This window comes from Cherax quadricarinatus, chromosome 97, assembly GCF_038502225.1.
Source record: "Cherax quadricarinatus isolate ZL_2023a chromosome 97, ASM3850222v1, whole genome shotgun sequence".
NCBI classification, from domain to species: Eukaryota; Metazoa; Arthropoda; class Malacostraca; order Decapoda; family Parastacidae; genus Cherax; species Cherax quadricarinatus.
Genome location: NC_091388.1, coordinates 8,719,981 through 8,740,125, shown reverse-complemented (window position 1 = coordinate 8,740,125; position 20,145 = coordinate 8,719,981). Strand labels below are relative to the sequence as shown.

At 45.8% G+C, this 20,145-nt stretch overlaps 2 protein-coding genes across 4 annotated transcripts in view; one reads left to right on the top strand and one right to left on the bottom strand.

The window, feature by feature from the left end:
* aralar1 (calcium-binding mitochondrial carrier protein aralar1) overlaps positions 1-20,145 on the bottom strand; it is a 661,842-nt gene that overhangs the window by 438,922 nt on the left and 202,775 nt on the right. The window lies entirely within an intron of this gene.
* LOC128704974 (arylalkylamine N-acetyltransferase 1) overlaps positions 15,734-20,145 on the top strand; it is a 129,669-nt gene continuing 125,257 nt past the window's right edge. The window contains exon 1 of the mRNA XM_070105217.1: positions 15,734-15,952. Within this exon, the coding sequence (XP_069961318.1) occupies positions 15,877-15,952 (76 nt within the window). The 5' untranslated portion in view covers positions 15,734-15,876. The remainder of the gene's footprint in view (positions 15,953-20,145) is intronic.

The window sequence follows — 20,145 nt, the reverse complement described above, 5'->3', positions numbered from 1 at the left end:
GTGTTGCTACACTATTCTGTATGATAGTTACATTGTGGGAACACCAGCAGTGTTGCTACACTATTCTATATGATAGTTACATTGTGGGAACACCAGCAGTGTTGCTACACTATTCTATATGATAGTTACATTGTGGGAACACCAGCAGTGTGTTGCTACACTATTCTATATGATAGTTACATTGTGGGAACACCAGCAGTGTGTTGCTACACTATTCTATATGATAGTTACATTTTGGGAACACCAGCAGTGTGTTGCTACACTATTCTGCATGACAGTTACATTGTGGGAACACCAGCAGTGTTGCTACACTATTCTGTGTTAGTTATATTATGGGAACACCAGCAGTGTGTTGCTACACTATTCTGTGTTAGTTATATTGTGGGAAGGAACACCAGCAGTGTGTTGCTACATTATTCTGTGTTAGTTATATTGTGGGAACACCAGCAGTGTTGCTACACTATTCTGTGTTAGTTATATTGTGGGAACACCAGCAGTGTGCTGCTACACTATTCTGTGTTAGTTATATTGTGGGAAGGAACACCAGCAGTGTGTTGCTACACTATTCTGTGTTAGTTATATTGTGGGAACACCAGCAGTGTGTTGCTACACTATTCTGTGTTAGTTATATTGTGGGAACACCAGCAGTGTGCTGCTACACTATTCTGTGTTAGTTATATTGTGGGAACACCAGCAGTGTGTTGCTACACTATTCTGTGTTAGTTATATTGTGGGAACACCAGCAGTGTGTTGCTACACTATTCTGTGTTAGTTATATTGTGGGAACACCAGCAGTGTGTTGCTACACTATTCTGTGTTAGTTATATTGTGGGAACACGAGCAGTGTGTTGCTACACTATTCTGTGTTAGTTATATTGTGGGAACACCAGCAGTGTGCTGCTACACTATTCTGTGTTAGTTATATTGTGGGAACACCAGCAGTGTGTTGCTACACTATTCTGTGTTAGTTATATTGTGGGAACACCAGCAGTGTGTTGCTACACTATTCTGTGTTAGTTATATTATGGGAACACCAGCAGTGTGTTGTAACACTATTCAGTGTTAGTTATATTGTGGGAAGGAACACCAGCAGTGTGTTGCTACACTATTCTGTGTTAGTTATATTGTGGGAACACCAGCAGTGTGCTGCTACACTATTCTGTGTTAGTTATATTGTGGGAAAACCAGCAGTGTGTTGCTACACTATTCTGTGTTAGTTATATTGTGGGAACACCAGCAGTGTGCTGCTACACTATTCTGTGTTAGTTATATTGTGGGAACACCAGCAGTGTGTTGCTACACTATTCTGTGTTAGTTATATTGTGGGAACACCAGCAGTGTGTTGCTACACTATTCTGTGTTAGTTATATTGTGGGAACACCAGCAGTGTGTTGCTACACTATTCTGTGTTAGTTATATTGTGGGAACACCAGCAGTGTGTTGCTACACTATTCTGTGTTAGTTATATTGTGGGAACACCAGCAGTGTGTTGCTACACTATTCTGTGTTAGTTATATTGTGGGAACACCAGCAGTGTGCTGCTACACTATTCTGTGTTAGTTATATTGTGGGAACACCAGCAGTGTGTTGCTACACTATTCTGTGTTAGTTATATTGTGGGAACACCAGCAGTGTGTTGCTACACTATTCTGTGTTAGTTATATTGTGGGAACACCAGCAGTGTGTTGCTACACTATTCTGTGTTAGTTATATTGTGGGAACACCAGCAGTGTGTTGCTACACTATTCTGTGTTAGTTATATTGTGGGAACACCAGCAGTGTGTTGCTACACTATTCTGTGTTAGTTATATTGTGGGAACACCAGCAGTGTGCTGCTACACTATTCTGTGTTAGTTATATTGTGGGAACACCAGCAGTGTGTTGCTACACTATTCTGTGTTAGTTATATTGTGGGAACACCAGCAGTGTGTTGCTACACTATTCTGTGTTAGTTATATTGTGGGAACACCAGCAGTGTGTTGCTACACTATTCTGTGTTAGTTATATTGTGGGAACACCAGCAGTGTGTTGCTACACTATTCTGTGTTAGTTATATTGTGGGAACACCAGCAGTGTGTTGCTACACTATTCTGTGTTAGTTATATTGTGGGAACACCAGCAGTGTGTTGCTACACTATTCTGTGTTAGTTATATTGTGGGAACACCAGCAGTGTGTTGCTACACTATTCTGTGTTAGTTATATTGTGGGAACACCAGCAGTGTGTTGCTACACTATTCTGTGTTAGTTATATTGTGGGAACACCAGCAGTGTGTTGCTACACTATTCTGTGTTAGTTATATTGTGGGAACACCAGCAGTGTGTTGCTACACTATTGTGTGTTAGTTATATTGTGGGAACACCAGCAGTGTGTTGCTACACTATTGTGTGTTAGTTATATTGTGGGAACACCAGCAGTGTGCTGCTACACCAGACATAACAATCAAAATCCTCACCTAACACTCGTACAAATTTAGTATACAAGTCAAACTCACTGTCATTAGTTTGTGGTACAGAAACACTAATACTGATTATCCTGCCTAATTCTTTTAACATAAGCAAGAAGGTAAGATAAAAAAAAAACAAGCTCTGATTTGAGACGATTTGCTCTGTGTAAAGATAGTTTAATTTAGATATAATTACTGTTTTTAAGTGTGAGAGAAGTATTTCAAACGTTCTTGGTGTGTTTGGAACCCTCCTCTGCCACCCCTAACTGGGGTACTACACAACATTGATCTGCATCCCTCCTGAAACACCCAACCCACCCACCCAAAAACCCATCCACCCACCCTCCCGCCCACCAGCTCAAACACGCGCCAGTGACTTCCTAAAAGACTCACGTAGCGTTATCAATATGTTACTCCAGCACATTCTCATATCCAGAAAGGTAAACAACAAACATTCTCACACCAGGAGTGGCAAACAACATTCTCACACCAGGAGTAGCAAACAACATTCTCACACCAGGAGTGGCAAACAACATTCTCACACCAGGAGTAGCAAACAACATTCTCACACCAGGAGTAGCAAACAACATTCTCACACCAGGAGTGGCAAACAACATTCTCACACCAGGAGTAGCAAACAACATTCTCACACCAGGAGTAGCAAACAACATTCTCACACCAGGAGTGGCAAACAACATTCTCACACCAGGAGTGACAAACAACATTCTCACACCAGGAGTGACAAACAACATTCTCACACCAGGAGTAGCAAACAACATTCTCACACCAGGAGTGGCAAACAACATTCTCACACCAGGAGTAGCAAACAACATTCTCACACCAGGAGTAACAAACAACATTCTCACACCAGGAGTAACAAACAACATTCTCACACCAGGAGTAACAAACAACATTCTCACACCAGGAGTGACAAACAACATTCTCACACCAGGAGTGACAAACAACATTCTCACACCAGGAGTGTCAAACAACATTCTCACACCAATAGTGACAAACAACATTCTCACACCAGGAGTGACAAACAACATTCTCACACCAGGAGTGACAAACAACATTCTCACACCAGGAGTAGCAAACAACATTCTCACACCAGGAGTAGCAAACAACATTCTCACACCAGGAGTGGCAAACAACATTCTCACACCAGGAGTGTCAAACAACATTCTCACACCAGGAGTAGCAAACAACATTCTCACACCAGGAGTAGCAAACAACCATTATCACTCATTCTGATTATATATATATATATATATATATATATATATATATATATATATATATATATAGATATATATATATATATATATATATATATTCATAATCAATACCTCTTATTGAATCCTTAATTTTAAGAAGATATACTATTTTTTAAGTTAATATAATCTAACCTAAATTGTGACAAAAGACGACTTAAAGAAATATTGAAAACATTTAGAAATTGACCGAGTACAAGGAGTAACTTTAAATGAGAAGGACAGGTTACCCGTGGAGGAGTGAACGTCTGGTTGTGAATATTTAATATGTATATACATTAGATTCGTAACACGTACATGTTGCCTACATAAAGGTACGTCCTCGTGCGCCTACATAAAGGAATGCGCGAGTACGTGTGCACGAAGCAGGCAAGCACATGCATACATTTGACTAACACCTGGCTGACTAGGGACTAACACCTGGCTGACTAGGGACTAACACCTAGCTGACTAGGGACTAACACCTGGCTGACTAGGGACTAACACCTGGCTGACTAACTAGAGACTAATACCTTTCTGACTGACTAGACACTAATACCTGCAGTAATTTATAAACAACTGCTGACGTGTCTCATACTCTGCTCCTCCACTACACACTATCATCCACACACGACCCTCTCATCCACATTCCTTCCCATCCACCCTCCTTCCTCACGCATCCACCTTCCTCATGCATCCACTTCCTTACCTTTAACCACTATTTACTCCTCCGACATTACATATTCGTATGTTTTAAAACAAGTAACGTACCAGGGGAAGGGTAGAGGCAACATGTGTTTCAGGCAGGTGTTTAACCTTCTGGCTGCCTCTCCCCTGTACCCCACCACAGCATAAGGGGCAGGGGAAGAGAAAAGTAGGGGAAAGGTGGAAGGGGAGGAGGGAGAGGTGGATGTATTGTGTGTCTGGAGTGCCACGATACCTGGCGTGCCAAAGAGGGCAGTGTGTGAGCATGAAAGAGGAAAGATAGAGGGAGAGGGGAGTTAAGGGGAAGGATAGCTGGTTAAGGGGAAGAGGGGTATAATAATGAGAATTAAGTGAATAATTGATAATTATTAATTATAGCCAATAATATTAGGATAGCAAGATCGCACCTCGCGCGTCACACATCTAAGACCACCAGAGGCGCGTCACACATCTAGGACCACCAGAGGCGCGTCACACATCTAAGACCACCACTATTTCTTAATTCTAGAGGATAACTCACAAGAGTAAAGATACACTACACACACATATCTTTCGTGTTAACGTTTCACTCGCTGCAGAGTTTTACCAACTCGTAATAACTCTACACACAGCCAAACGTTTTTACCAACTCGTAATAACTCTACACACAGCCAAACGTTTTTACCAACTCGTAATAACTCTACACACAGCCAAACGTTGCCCCAATACAATCTTGTTCTGCAACTTGTGTCTCAGTCTTCAAGGCAGACGAAGAGAACCGAACCTAAGAACCCTCCGAGAGAGAGACCAGGGTAGATGTGATTATGACATACAAGATACTCGAATGAATTCATAAGAATATTCAGAACAAAATTTCTGAATTACGACCAGAAATAAGTGGACACGAAAAAAAAAAAAAACGTAGATGATCCACAGAGACGTTAGAAAATATGTCTTCATTCTTAAAGTGGAAGCGAAACTGAAGAAAATACATGAAAATGTGAAGTTAAACTTCATATACAGCTTCAAGAGTAGGTATGGCAGACGTGAAGAGAGACACTGGGTCACACAGGGTTGAAAATTTCAACTATTGAGGACATAGTCGTTTAAAACAAGTGTAAATAATGCGATGTGCTTCGAAAATATACTCCCCAGCAGTCCCCAGCTCCCAGTAGTCTCCCCAGCAGTCCCCAGCTCCCAGTAGTCTCCCCAGCAGTCCCCAGCTCCCAGTAGTCTCCCCAGCAGTCCCCAGCTCCCAGTAGTCTCCCCAGCAGTCCCCAGCTCCCAGTAGTCTCCCCAGCAGTCCCCAGCTCCCAGTAGTCTCCCCAGCAGTCCCCAGCTCCCAGTAGTCTCCCCAGCAGTCCCCAGCTCCCAGTAGTCTCCCCAGCAGTCCCCAGCTCCCAGTAGTCTCCCCAGCAGTCCCCAGCTCCCAGTAGTCTCCCCAGCAGTCCCCAGCTCCCAGTAGTCTCCCCAGCAGTCCCCAGCTCCCAGTAGTCTCCCCAGCAGTCCCCAGCTCCCAGTAGTCTCCCCAGCAGTCCCCAGCTCCCAGTAGTCTCCCCAGCAGTCCCCAGCTCCCAGTAGTCTCCCCAGCAGTCCCCAGCTCCCGGTAGTCTCCCCAGCACCCAGTAGTCTCCCCAGCAGTCCCCAGCTCCCAGTAGTCTCCCCAGCAGTCCCCAGCTCCCAGTAGTCTTCCCAGCAGTCCCCCAGCTCCCAGTAGTCTCCCCAGCAGTCCCCAGCTCCCGGTAGTCTCCCCAGCAGTCCCCAGCTCCCAGTAGTCTCCCCAGCAGTCCCCAGCTCCCGGTAGTCTCCCCAGCAGTCCCCAGCTCCATGTAGTCTCCCCAGCAGTCCCCAGCTCCCAGTAGTCTCCCCAGCAGTCCCCAGCTCCCGGTAGTCTCCCCAGCAGTCCCCAGCTCCCAGTAGTCTCCCCAGCAGTCCCCCAGCTCCCAGTAGTCTCCCCAGCAGTCCCCAGCTCCCGGTAGTCTCCCCAGCAGTCCCCAGCTCCCAGTAGTCTCCCCAGCAGTCCCCCAGCTCCCAGTAGTCTCCCCAGCAGTCCCCAGCTCCCGGTAGTCTCCCCAGCAGTCCCCAGCTCCCAGTAGTCTCCCCAGCAGTCCCCAGCTCCCGGTAGTCTCCCCAGCAGTCCCCAGCTCCCAGTAGTCTCCCCAGCAGTCCCCAGCTCCCAGTAGTCTCGCCAGCAGTCCCCAGCTCCCGGTAGTCTCCCCAGCAGTCCCCAGCTCCCAGTAGTCTCCCCAGCAGTCCCCAGCTCCCGGTAGTCTCCCCAGCAGTCCCCAGCTCCCAGTAGTCTCCCCAGCAGTCCGCAGCTCCCAGAAGTCTATCCAGCAGTCCCCAGCTCCCAGTAGTCTCCCCAGTAGTCCCCTGCTCCCAGTAGTCTTTCCAGCAGTCCCCAGCTCCCAGTAGTCTCTCCAGCAGTCCCCAGCTCCCAGTAGTCTCCCCAGCAGTCCCCAGCTCCCAGTAGTCTCTCCAGCAGTCCCCAGCTCCCAGTAGTCTTTCCAGCAGTCCCCAGCTCCCAGTAGTCTCTTAAGCAGTCCCCAGCTCCCAGTAGTCTCCCCAGTAGTCCCCAGCTCCCAGTAGTCCCCAGCTCCCAGTAGTCTCCCCAGCAGTCCCCAGCTCCCAGTAGTCTCCCCACCAGTCTCCAGCTTCCAATAGTCTCTCCAACAGTCCCCAACTCCCAGTAGTCTTTCCAGCAGTCCCCAGCTCCCAGTAGTATCTTAAGCAGTCCCCAGCTCCCAGTAGTCTCCCCAGCAGTCTCCAGCTCCCAGCAGTCCCCAGCTCCCAGTAGTCTCCCCAGCAGTCCCCCAGCTCCCAGTAGTCCCCAGCTCCCAGTAGTCTCCAGCTCCCAGTAGTATCCCCATCACCCAGTAGTCTCCCCAGCAGTCCCCAGCTCCCAGTAGTCTCCCCAGCAGTCCCCCAGCTCCCAGTAGTCTCCCCAGCAGTCCCCAGCTCCCAGTAGTCTCCAGCTCCCAGTAGTCTCCCCAGCACCCAGTAGTCTCCCCGGCAGTCCCCCAGCTCCCAGTAGTCTCCCCAGCAGTCCCCAGCTCCCAGTAGTCTCCCCAGCACCCAGAAGTCTCCCCAGCAGTCTCTCAGCTCCCAGTAGTCTCCCCAGCAGTCCCCAGCTCCCAGTAGTCTCCCCAGCAGTCCCTCAGCTCCCAGTAGTCTCCCCAGCAGTCCCCAGCTTCCAGTAGTCTCCCCAGCAGTCCCCAGCTCCCAGTAGTCTCGCCAGCAGTCTCCCAGCTCCCAGTAGTCTCTCCAGCAATCCATAGCTCCCAGTAGTCTCCCCAGCAGTCCCCAGCTCCCAGTAGTCTCCCCAGCACCCAGTAGTCTCCCCAGCAGTCCCCAGCTCCCAGAAGTCTCCCCAGCAGTCCCCAGCTCCCACAACTCTCCCCAGCACCCAGTAGTCTCCCCAGCAGTCCCCAGCTCCCATTAGTCTCCCCAGCAGTCCCCCAGCTCCCAGTAGTCTCCCCAGCAGTCCCCAACTCCCAGTAGTCTCCCCAGCAGTCCCCCAGCTCCCAGTAGTCTCTCCAGCAGTCCCCATCTCCCAGTAGTCTCCCCAGCTCCCAGACGTCTCCCCAGCAGTCTCTCAGCTCCCAGTAGTCTCTCCAGCAGTCCCCAGCTCCCAGTAGTCCCCCAGCTCCCAGCAGTCTCCCCAGTAGTTCCCAGCTCCCAGTAGTCTCCCCAGCAGTCCCCAGCTCCCAGTAGTCTCCCCAGTAGTCTCTCCAGCAGTCCCCAGCTCCCAGTAGTCTCCCTAGCTCCCAGTAGTCTCCCCAGCTTCCAGTAGTCTCCCCAGCAGTCCCCAGCTCCCGGTAGTCTCTCCAGCAGTCCCCAACTCCCAGTAGTCTCCTCAGCAGTCCCCAGCTCCCAGTAGTCCCCCAGCTCCCAGTAGTCTCCCCAGTAGTCCCGAGCTCCCAGTAATCTCCCCAGCAGTCCCCCAGCTCCCAGTAGTCTCCCCAGCACCCAGTAGTCTCCCCAGCAGTCCCCAGCTCCCAGTAGTCTCCCCAGCAGTCCCCCAGCTCCCAGTAGTCTCCAGCTCCCAGTAGTCTCCCCAGCAGTCCCCCAGCTCCCAGTAGTCTCCCCAGCAGTCTCCAGCTCCCAGTAGTCTCCCCAGCAGTCCCCCAGCTCCCAGTAGTCTCCCCAGCAGTCTCCAGCTCCCAGTAGTCTCCCCAGCTCCCAGTAGTCTCCCAAGCAGTCCCCAGCTCCCAGTAGTTTCCCCAGCAGTCCCCAGCTCCCAGTAGTCCCCCAGCTCCTAGTAGTCTCCCCAGTAGTCCCCAGCTTCCAATAGTCTCTCTAGCAGTCCCCAGCTCCCAGTAGTCTCCCCAGCAGTCCCCCAGCTCCTAGTAGTCTCCCCAGCAGTCCCCCAGCTCCCAGTAGTCTCCCCAGCAGTCCCCAGCTCCCAGTAGTCTCCCCAGTAGTCCCCAGCTCCCAGTAGTCCCCAGCTTCCAATAGTCTCTCCAGCAGTTCCCAGCTCCCAGTAGTCTCCCCAGCAGTCACCCAGCTCCTAGTAGTCTCCCCAGTAGTCACCAGCTTCCAATAGTCCCTCCAGCAGTCCCCAGCTTCCAATAGTCTCTCCAGCAGTCCCCAGCTTCCAATAGTCTCTCCAGCAGTCCCCAGCTTCCAATAGTCTCTCCAGCAGTCCCTAGCTCCCAGCAGTCGACAGTATCACCTCACACACTATGTAAGGAATTAGTAATGTAAGTCAATATAATTTACGAGGGGAGGGACAGGAGCCAATGATTCGACCCTTGCAAACTAATGGTGGTGCTCCCATCCTTTCATGGGGGACACCACCATACCTTGTAGGGGGTGAACTCACCACCACACCAGGAAGAAGGGGCCAAAGGAAAGGCCACCACCTCCTGTGGTGTGGCACACCAGGAATGGGCCACAGGAAAGGCCACCACCTCCTGTGGTGTGGCACACCAGGAATGGGCCACAGGAAAGGCCACCACCTCCTGTGGTGTGGCACACCAGGAATGGGCCACAGGAAAGGCCACCACCTCCTGTGGTGTGGCACACCAGGAATGGGCCACAGGAAAGGCCACCACCTCCTGTGGTGTGGCACTCGCCCGTGCGGCACCATTCCAGAGCCAGATCCATACTTTGGTCAATTCCCCTGAACATTACATTACTCGCACAATAATAAGGCCACACTGACTGGCATTCTTCTTTGTGTTGACGTAGTTAATATTTCAAGGTTGAACCTCTCGAACACAGCGCGTAACTATTATATTATTAACACAATACGATACCTACATCATGATGAAAAAAAAACACACGTTCAACACTTTGATAGGTTCATTGAAGAAACGTTTCGCCTGCAGACATTCGGAAACCTGCTGTGTAGGCGAAACGTTACGGCACTAAATGTAGCCAAGTGTCACACATGCGTCTTACTGGGCCCTGTCACGAGCGTTATCATGGCTGCAGCATCGACGCGTCCCCATCCAAACTTCAACGTGACTGAGAAAACACGAAACTCGTGGAGAAATTTATCTCCGACAAAGGACGATAAGGGAGCTAAGTCTTCTCTCTCTCTCTCTCTCTTTCTCTCTCTCTCTCCGTGGACCAAGGAGGTCATGATCTCTCCCTCCTTCCACTAGCAGAGATGAAGGGAGATCTTATGTCTTGGTCCCCATGTGCATCGCCTGTGTGGGAACGTAAGATGAGGGAGCTTAGTCTCCTTATCGCCCTTTGTAGGAAATATATTTTTAAGAATATAAGAAAAGAGGAGCACTGCAGCAGGCCTGTTGGCCCATACTAGACAAGTCCTTCACAATCCATCCCACTAACAAAATATTTGCCCAAGCCAATTTTCAATGGTACCCAAGAAATAAGCTTTGATAATTCTATGTACTCACGTGCATGTCCCACTCAAATGTATTTGTAAAGTAAAAGGACACAAGTGCAACTAATGTGACATTTATTGTGGCAACGTTTCGCTCTCCAGGAGCTTTATCAAGCCATTACAAACAATACATGGACACTGAGGGTATATAAAGGCTCAGAGTGAGGTGAATACTAGTGAGGTACCATTCCGATGTTCACTAGTGGTAGTAGTAGTAGTAGTAGTGGTAGTGACAAAAGCAATTAATTCGTACATGAGTAAAAGGATATAAAAGCTATTACTTGGGTAACATAAAAATAGGTTGGACAAATATAAACTGGAATGAGGCAGGTTGTTTCAGTGTTCACTCTCTGTGCTTTGTGTAGTATAACAGGAGAGACTATGTGATGGCAGGGTTTACTGTTTTCAGGAGGATTCTTGCTAAGACTTCGGAGATGGTGAAGCTGCCGTTGTTTTGTTTAATTGTATTCGAAACAGCGATCAGTGCTGATTCAAGGCACTTGCGTGTGCGGAAATTAGTTTCTTTTATCACTAATTGGGCGTCTCTGAATTTCATAAGATGATTGGTGGAATTTCGGTGTTGTACACAGGCGTTGTTTAAGTTGTCGTTCCTACATGCGTATATGTGTTCATTGAGGCGGGTGTCGAGGTTTCTTGCTGTTTCACCTACGTAGATCTTGTCACAGCCTCCACAGGGTATAGTGTAAACTCCTGCATTGACTGGTTCGTGGTGCTTGGGTTTTGTCCTGGTTAGATCCTTTATTGAAGTGGTAGAAGCGATGGCGACTCTGGTGTTAGCTTGTGAAAGTACTTTTGAGACGTTTAGTGCAACCTGGCTGTTGGGAAGAATTATAACTTTGTTGGGAGCGGTGTTGATGCGTGGAGAATTGATGATCTGAAGAGCTCTTTTCTTGCAGTCTTTGATGAAAAAAGAAGGAAATTGTAACTCAGTGAATGTTTGGTGAATGTAAGTACATTCCTCGTCAAGAAACTCAGGACTACAAATTCGGTATGCTCTTAGGAAAAACCCGATGATGATGCCTCTTTTGGTCTTGGTATCTTGACTGGAATAGAAGTGTGTGAGATCATTTTTATTGGTGGGTTTCCGATAAACTTGAAATCTTAGGTTGTTGTCTACTTTGTGAATGAGGACGTCGAGGAAAGGTAGCTTGTCATTGGACTCTTCTTCTAGTGTAAACTGAATCGCTGGTTCAACTGCGTTGAGCCTCGCCTGAAGATCCCGTACATCAAAACGTCTTGGAGTTATTACGAGGACATCGTCCACGTAACGTAACCAAGTGACGCTTGAAGGGATGATGTTGGCGAAGTGTTCGGACTCTAGGTGTTCCATGTATAAGTTGGCTAGGACGGCACTTATTGGGGACCCCATTCCCATGCCGTAGGTTTGTTTGTAGAGCTTGTTATTGAAGGAAAAACAGTTGAAGTTAACACAGAGTTCAATCAAGTCAACAAAATCTCCGGGAGGTAAAGGAAGATTAAGGTCCTGGTTGACTTTACGTCGTAGAACCTCGATGGCTTTTTTGGTAGGTACTTTTGTGAAGAGGGAAGTCACATCCAAACTGCTTAGTTTCTTGTTACGGATGGAGAGGTTACGGATGCGGTTGAGAAGGTCGCCTGAGTGTTTAAGATGAGCGGGGCTGATGGTCCCCAGAAGGCAGGAAAGATGTTTGGCAAGAACTCCGGCTAGTTTGTGTGGAGCACTGCCTATTCCTGACGTGATTGGTCTGAGAGGAATATTGTGTTTATGGGTCTTGGGTAAACCATACATGTGTGCTGGTTTAGGGTTGCTTGGTAACAAGTACAGAAGTTTCTTCCCTTCTCTAGTGCGTTTGAGTATTTGTCTGCTTTTGTATAGAAAGTCTTTGGTGAGCGTCTCCCACTGTTGAGTGCTGATAGGTTCGTATGTAGATTGATCATTCAAAAGGTCCATCATTTTAGTGTTGTAGTCACTGGTGTTGAGTATGACGACTCCACCTCCTTTGTCGGCGGTGGTGACGATAATGTTGGGGTCGTTGGCGAGGTCCTTAAGGGCAGTGATGTATCTTCTAGGAAGATTAGAAGAAGAAGGTTCACATAAAGCTGCAGTGAGAAGGCCCTGTATATAACCCTTCTGGAAGTTGCTGTCACTGTGTCTATGGTTCCTGGTAACAAGATTGAGTTGATAGTTAGGTTTGCGTATGTTGGTGGTAAATTTGAGTCCCAGACTCAGTGCTTGTTTCTCGTAGTCGGTTAAGGTGCGTGACGATAAGTTGTTTATCAGGGATTCGCGTCCCATTTCCTTCCACCGACTGTTAGTGCAGAGGTACTGAAGTTTGCGATTGAGTTTGATCTTCTGTTGGAGGTTAGCTGTGGTGACTGTGCTGAGAATATGCTCAGCAGTGTGTTGGTCAATCTGAAGATTGGCCCTCATATTCCTTGCAGTTTCAAAGGTTTCCTTAGCGATGTTAGAAAGTTCTTCGGCACATTCAGTTAAGTAAGCTTGGGTAGCTGGAGAGAAGGGGTGCTTGGAGTTGGAGAGTTGTGCAGGAGTAGACTTAGGGATCACCTTCTCTGCCAGGCAATCTTGTAGGAAGTTGTGTCTGTTGCGATAGCTGTGAGCACGAAGAAGGGTGTCCAAATAACGTCTGCATGAAATGTCCATTATGTTGCGGTGTCCGACAGATTGTAATAAAGTTGGTAGAATTACCGACAATATGTAAAGTAAAAGGACACAAGTGCAACTAATGTGACATTTATTGTGACTACAACACTAAAATGATGGACCTTTTGAATGATCAATCTACATACGAACCTATCAGCACTCAACAGTGGGAGACGCTCACCAAAGACTTTCTATACAAAAGCAGACAAATACTCAAACGCACTAGAGAAGGGAAGAAACTTCTGTACTTGTTACCAAGCAACCCTAAACCAGCACACATGTATGGTTTACCCAAGACCCATAAACACAATATTCCTCTCAGACCAATCACGTCAGGAATAGGCAGTGCTCCACACAAACTAGCCGGAGTTCTTGCCAAACATCTTTCCTGCCTTCTGGGGACCATCAGCCCCGCTCATCTTAAACACTCAGGCGACCTTCTCAACCGCATCCGTAACCTCTCCATCCGTAACAAGAAACTAAGCAGTTTGGATGTGACTTCCCTCTTCACAAAAGTACCTACCAAAAAAGCCATCGAGGTTCTACGACGTAAAGTCAACCAGGACCTTAATCTTCCTTTACCTCCCGGAGATTTTGTTGACTTGATTGAACTCTGTGTTAACTTCAACTGTTTTTCCTTCAATAACAAGCTCTACAAACAAACCTACGGCATGGGAATGGGGTCCCCAATAAGTGCCGTCCTAGCCAACTTATACATGGAACACCTAGAGTCCGAACACTTCGCCAACATCATCCCTTCAAGCGTCACTTGGTTACGTTACGTGGACGATGTCCTCGTAATAACTCCAAGACGTTTTGATGTACGGGATCTTCAGGCGAGGCTCAACGCAGTTGAACCAGCGATTCAGTTTACACTAGAAGAAGAGTCCAATGACAAGCTACCTTTCCTCGACGTCCTCATTCACAAAGTAGACAACAACCTAAGATTTCAAGTTTATCGGAAACCCACCAATAAAAATGATCTCACACACTTCTATTCCAGTCAAGATACCAAGACCAAAAGAGGCATCATCATCGGGTTTTTCCTAAGAGCATACCGAATTTGTAGTCCTGAGTTTCTTGACGAGGAATGTACTTACATTCACCAAACATTCACTGAGTTACAATTTCCTTCTTTTTTCATCAAAGACTGCAAGAAAAGAGCTCTTCAGATCATCAATTCTCCACGCATCAACACCGCTCCCAACAAAGTTATAATTCTTCCCAACAGCCAGGTTGCACTAAACGTCTCAAAAGTACTTTCACAAGCTAACACCAGAGTCGCCATCGCTTCTACCACTTCAATAAAGGATCTAACCAGGACAAAACCCAAGCACCACGAACCAGTCAATGCAGGAGTTTACACTATACCCTGTGGAGGCTGTGACAAGATCTACGTAGGTGAAACAGCAAGAAACCTCGACACCCGCCTCAATGAACACATATACGCATGTAGGAACGACAACTTAAACAACGCCTGTGTACAACACCGAAATTCCACCAATCATCTTATGAAATTCAGAGACGCCCAATTAGTGATAAAAGAAACTAATTTCCGCACACGCAAGTGCCTTGAATCAGCACTGATCGCTGTTTCGAATACAATTAAACAAAACAACGGCAGCTTCACCATCTCCGAAGTCTTAGCAAGAATCCTCCTGAAAACAGTAAACCCTGCCATCACATAGTCTCTCCTGTTATACTACACAAAGCACAGAGAGTGAACACTGAAACAACCTGCCTCATTCCAGTTTATATTTGTCCAACCTATTTTTATGTTACCCAAGTAATAGCTTTTATATCCTTTTACTCATGTACGAATTAATTGCTTTTGTCACTACCACTACTACTACTACTACTACCACTAGTGAACATCGGAATGGTACCTCACTAGTATTCACCTCACTCTGAGCCTTTATATACCCTCAGTGTCCATGTATTGTTTGTAATGGCTTGATAAAGCTCCTGGAGAGCGAAACGTTGCCACAATAAATGTCACATTAGTTGCACTTGTGTCCTTTTACTTTACATATTGTCGGTAATTCTACCAACTTTATTGCCTAACTGTTGCCTATGTGTCTTACCTACCAACCTGTCGGTATTGTATACCATTTTGATGTTGAAGATTGAGACACTTATGCAGCATATGGGAATCTTTATTCAGGAAACGTTTCGCCACACAGTGGCTTCATCAGTCCAATACAAAGAGGAAGGCGTAAGGAGAAGAGGAGTATGAGGTAATCAGTCCCTCATACTCCTCCTCTCCTTACGCCTTCCTCTTTGTATTGGACTGATGAAGCCACTGTGTGGCGAAACGTTTCCTGAATAAAGATTCCCATATGCTGCATGTCTCAATCTTCAACTTGTCGATTTTTCAAGCCATTCATCACACATTTTGATGTTCAAAAACTTATCTACAAAACTTTCTTAAAAAAAATCCATCCAACGTTTAACGAGATGAAATAATTACATGCTTAACGAGGCGAAAACTAAGCGATATACGAGTTTTTTTGCGAGTGATTATACCCTCAATAGATTTTTTTAACCCGACTTCCAGGACTACATCAAAAGTAGACACAGAATAGAGAGAAGAGTCTCCAGGTTAACTGGACCAACCTGCTGATACAGGGCAGAAAAACGAGTGCCAGTGCTATCTCTGTCCACAGAAACATTCCCCTTTATGATTAAATATACACATCTATAGATCTGAGCTGAATAGTGGTGAGTGTTGGGAGACGAGGGTAAAGTAAGATCCGGGTATATGAGATAGTAGAGTGAGGGAGTGTGATGAGCAGGGAGGGGATGAGTGCGTGTGTGTGAGGGAACAGCAAGCACCACCAGGCAAGGAGCACCACCAGTGACACAGGAACAAGAAGAATCTTCAATAACCACCTCACACAAGCACAAGCCACCAGCTGCAATCAACCCAAGGAAGGAGATACATCACCACCACCACCACCACCACCACCACCACCATGAACCCAGCCAACATCCAGCCAACATTCATGGGTTTCTACAACAGTGTTGCCACATGCTTCAGGAAGTACACAGGTACGGTTCTATCAGTATTACTCCTACATATTATCAACTACGTTACAACACTGTACACAGAAAATACAAACTTGCCAGTACAGATTTCTAGCTTTGGATATTTTAAGATAGTGTTTCGCTAGGTGACCTGCTAAACCTTTACATTGAGCGAAACATCGTCACAATATGTTGCTATGTTGCAGTCTCGTCTTCAAGAAGAGCTGCGTACTGCCAGTAGTAACAGCCTTGGTATCCTAAGCTTACCCAGGTATCTTCAGGTATTCTAAGCTTACCCAGGTATCATCAGGTATTCTAAGCTTACCCAGGTATCCTAAGCTTACCCAGGTATCTTCAGGTATTCTAAGCTTACCCAGGTATCCTAAGCTTACCCAGGTATCCTAAGCTTACCCAGGAATCTTCAGGTATTCTAAGCTTACCCAGGTATCCTAAGCTTACCCAGGTATCTTCAGGTATTCTAAGCTTACCCAGGTATCCTAAGCTTACCCAGGTATCTTCAGTTATTCTAAGCTTACCCAGGTATCCTAAGCTTACCCAGGTATCTTCAGTTATTCTAAGCATACCCAGGTATCTTCAGGTATTCTAAGCTTACCCAGGTATCCTAAGCTTACCCAGGTATCTTCAGTTATTCTAAGCTTACCCAGGTATCTTCAGGTATTCTAAGCTTACCCAGGTATCTTCAGGTATTCTAAGCTTACCCAGGTATCCTAAGCTTACCCAGGTATCTTCAGGTATTCTAAGCTTACCCAGGTATCCTAAGCTTACCCAGGTATCTTCAGGTATTCTAAGCTTACCCAGGTATCCTAAGCTTACCCAGGTATCTTCAGGTATTCTAAGCTACCCACGTATCCTAAGCTTACCCAGGTATCTTCAGGTATTCTAAACTTACCCAGGTATCCTAAGCTTACCTAGGTATCTTCAGGTATTCTAAGCTTACCCAGGTATCTTCAGGTATTCTAAGCTTACCCAGGTATCCTAAACTTACCCAGGTATCTTCAGGTATTCTAGGTTACCCAGATATCCTAAGCTTACCCAGGTATCTTCAGGTATTCTAAGCTTACCCAGGTATCCTAAGCTTACCCAGGTATCTTCAGGTATTCTAAGCTTACCCAGGTATCCTAAGCTTACCCAGGTATCTTCAGGTATTCTAAGCTTACCCAGGTATCCTAAGCTTACCCAGGTATCTTCAGGTATTCTAAGCTTACCCAGGTATCTTCAGTTATTCTAAGCTTACCCAGGTATCTTCAGGTACTCTAAGCTTACCCAGGTATCCTAAGCTTACACAGGTATCTTCAGGCATTCTAAGCTTACCCAGGTATCCTAAGCTTACACAGGCATCTTCAGGCATTCTAAGCTTACCCAGGTATCTTCAGGTATTCTAAGCTTACCCAGGTATCTTCAGGTATTCTAAGCTTACCAGGTATCTTCAGGTATTCTAAGCTTACCCAGGTATCTTCAGGTATTCTAAGCTTACCCAGGTATCTTCAGGTATTCTAAGCTTACCCAGGTATCTTCAGGTATCCTAAGCTTACACAGGCATCTTCAGGTATTCTAAGCTTACCCAGGTATCTTCAGGTATTCTAAGCTTACCCAGGTATCTTCAGGTATTCTAAGCTTACCCAGGTATTCTAAGCTTACCCAGGTATCCTAAGCTTACCCAGGTATCTCCAGGTATTCTAAGCTTACCCAGGTATCCTAAGCTTACCCAGGTATCTTCAGGTATTCTAAGCTTGCCCAGGCATCCTAAGCTTACCCAGTTTCTCAACCACTTGACTTACCCTTCATGGTTTAGCAACAACACAGGAACAAATAGGATTTTGAACTTAAGTTAAGGAACCCTGTTTACACCCATTATTAAATTAAATTCTAATATATTTAGCAGTGTATTGATATCGCTGCCTATTTCCTGCTAGCTTAAGCTATTTATTGATGCTATCTTACAAATCTGCTATCGTGGCTAACTTCCGGTTTCATATCTTTGCAATCTTTTCCAACTTGCTATAACTAAGGTTGGTGTTATCATCGCTAACCTGCTACTATACAGGTCACTATCAACCCCTATCGTGGTATCATTGCTAACTTGCTACTATACAGGTCACTATCAACCCCTATCGTGGTATCATTGCTAACTTGCTACTATACAGGTCACTATCAACCCCTATCGTGGTATCATTGCTAACTTGCTAAGATCAACTATCAACCCCTATCGTGGTATCATTGCTAACTTGCTACTATACAGGTCACTATCAACCCCTATCGTGGTATCATTGCTAACTTGCTACTATACAGGTCATTATCAACCCCTATCGTGGTATCATTGCTAACTTGCTACTATACAGGTCACTATCAACCCCTATCGTGGTATCATTGCTAACTTGCTACTATACAGATCAACTATCAACCCCTATCGTGGTATCATTGCTAACTTGCTACTATACAGGTCACTATCAACCCCTATCGTGGTATCATTGCTAACTTGCTACTATACAGGTCACTATCAACCCCTATCGTGGTATCATTGCTAACTTGCTACTATACAGATCAACTATCAACCCCTATCGTGGTATCATTGCTAACTTGCTACTACACAGATCAACTATCAACCCCTATCGTGCTATCATCGCTAACTTGCTACTATACAGGTCACTATCAACCCCTATCGTGCTATCATCGCTAACCTGCTACTATACAGATCAACTATCAACCCCTATTATGCTAGTTCACTGCCAATCACACATGACTATCATCCGAACACTTCACAATGCAGTGATGGCATTTCACTAACTATATTCACAATTAGCTGCTCGTCACTGTCCATAAATCACAGTTTTCAACGATACAGTTTAATGAGCGGAAATACGCATGTATAATGAGTTAAAAATTAATGGAAAATCATTAAATAGCTTATATCTGTGCTGGCACACGAAGCTCTTGGAACAAGAGCCGACTAGTACTATTATATAATAATAATAATAATAATAATAATAATAATAATAATAATAATAATAATAATAATAATAATCTATTTTTACAAGTACATGATACAACTTATAGAGACCATAGCTGACGTTAGTGGCCTCCTAGATAATAAGCCCCTTGTTGTGCAGAGCATTTCGGGCAAATTGGGTCATTTTGGTCCCCAGGATGCGACCCACACCAGTCAATTAACACCCAGGTACCTACTTATTGCTAGGTGATCATGGACAGCAGGTGTCTTAAGGAAACACACCCTAGTGTTTCCACCCGTACCGGGGATCGAACCACGGACCTGAGTGTGTGAGCCGAGTGCGCTACTAACCGAGCTACGGGACACCTGAGACACTCAGGAAACGCCACGAGTGACTACCTGAGTCCTAATTAGGACGTATCTTAAATGCCTTCATCAGTACGTGTGTTCCTTGAACCTACAACCTGTCGCTACAGCTTGATCAAGTGATGTTTCTCTCGGTGTAGAGCTTTGAGAAAAAAATGCTTGCCTTTGTATAGAGCTTCAGCAATGCACGTTTCGCTCTGTTTCGATCTCAATAAAGGCAGTTTTTTTGCTCAGTCTAGTGCTAGCTCCACTGTTTTTATCGTCACTGAAAGGCGCTAAGCCCATTGAGGTGACAGCTGCTGGGGAATGGAACAGTCTTGAATTGAGTGCTTACTCTTTCAAAACAGTCTTGAATTGAGTGCTTACTCTTTAAAAAGTCTTGAATTGAGTGCTTACTCTTTAAAAAGTCTTGAACTGAGTGCTTACTCTTTGAAAAGTCTTGAATTGAGTGCTTACTCTTTCAAAACAGTCTTGAATTGAGTGCTTACTCTTTCAAAACAGTCTTGAATTGAGTGCTTACTCTTTCAAAACAGTCTTGAATTGAGTGCTTACTCTTTAAAAAGTCTTGAATTGAGTGCTTACTCTTTAAAAAGTCTTGAATTGAGTGCTTACTCTTTAAAAAGTCTTGAATTGAGTGCTTACTCTTTAAAAAGTCTTGAATTGAGTGCTTACTCTTTAAAAAGTCTTGAATTGAGTGCTTACTCTTTAAAAACAGTCTTGAATTGAGTGCTTACTCTTTCAAAACAGTCTTGAATTGAGTGCTTACTCTTTAAAAAGTCTTGAATTGAGTGCTTACTCTTTCAAAACAGTCTTGAATTGAGTGCTTACTCTTTCAAAACAGTCTTGAATTGAGTGCTTACTCTTTAAAAAGTCTTGAATTGAG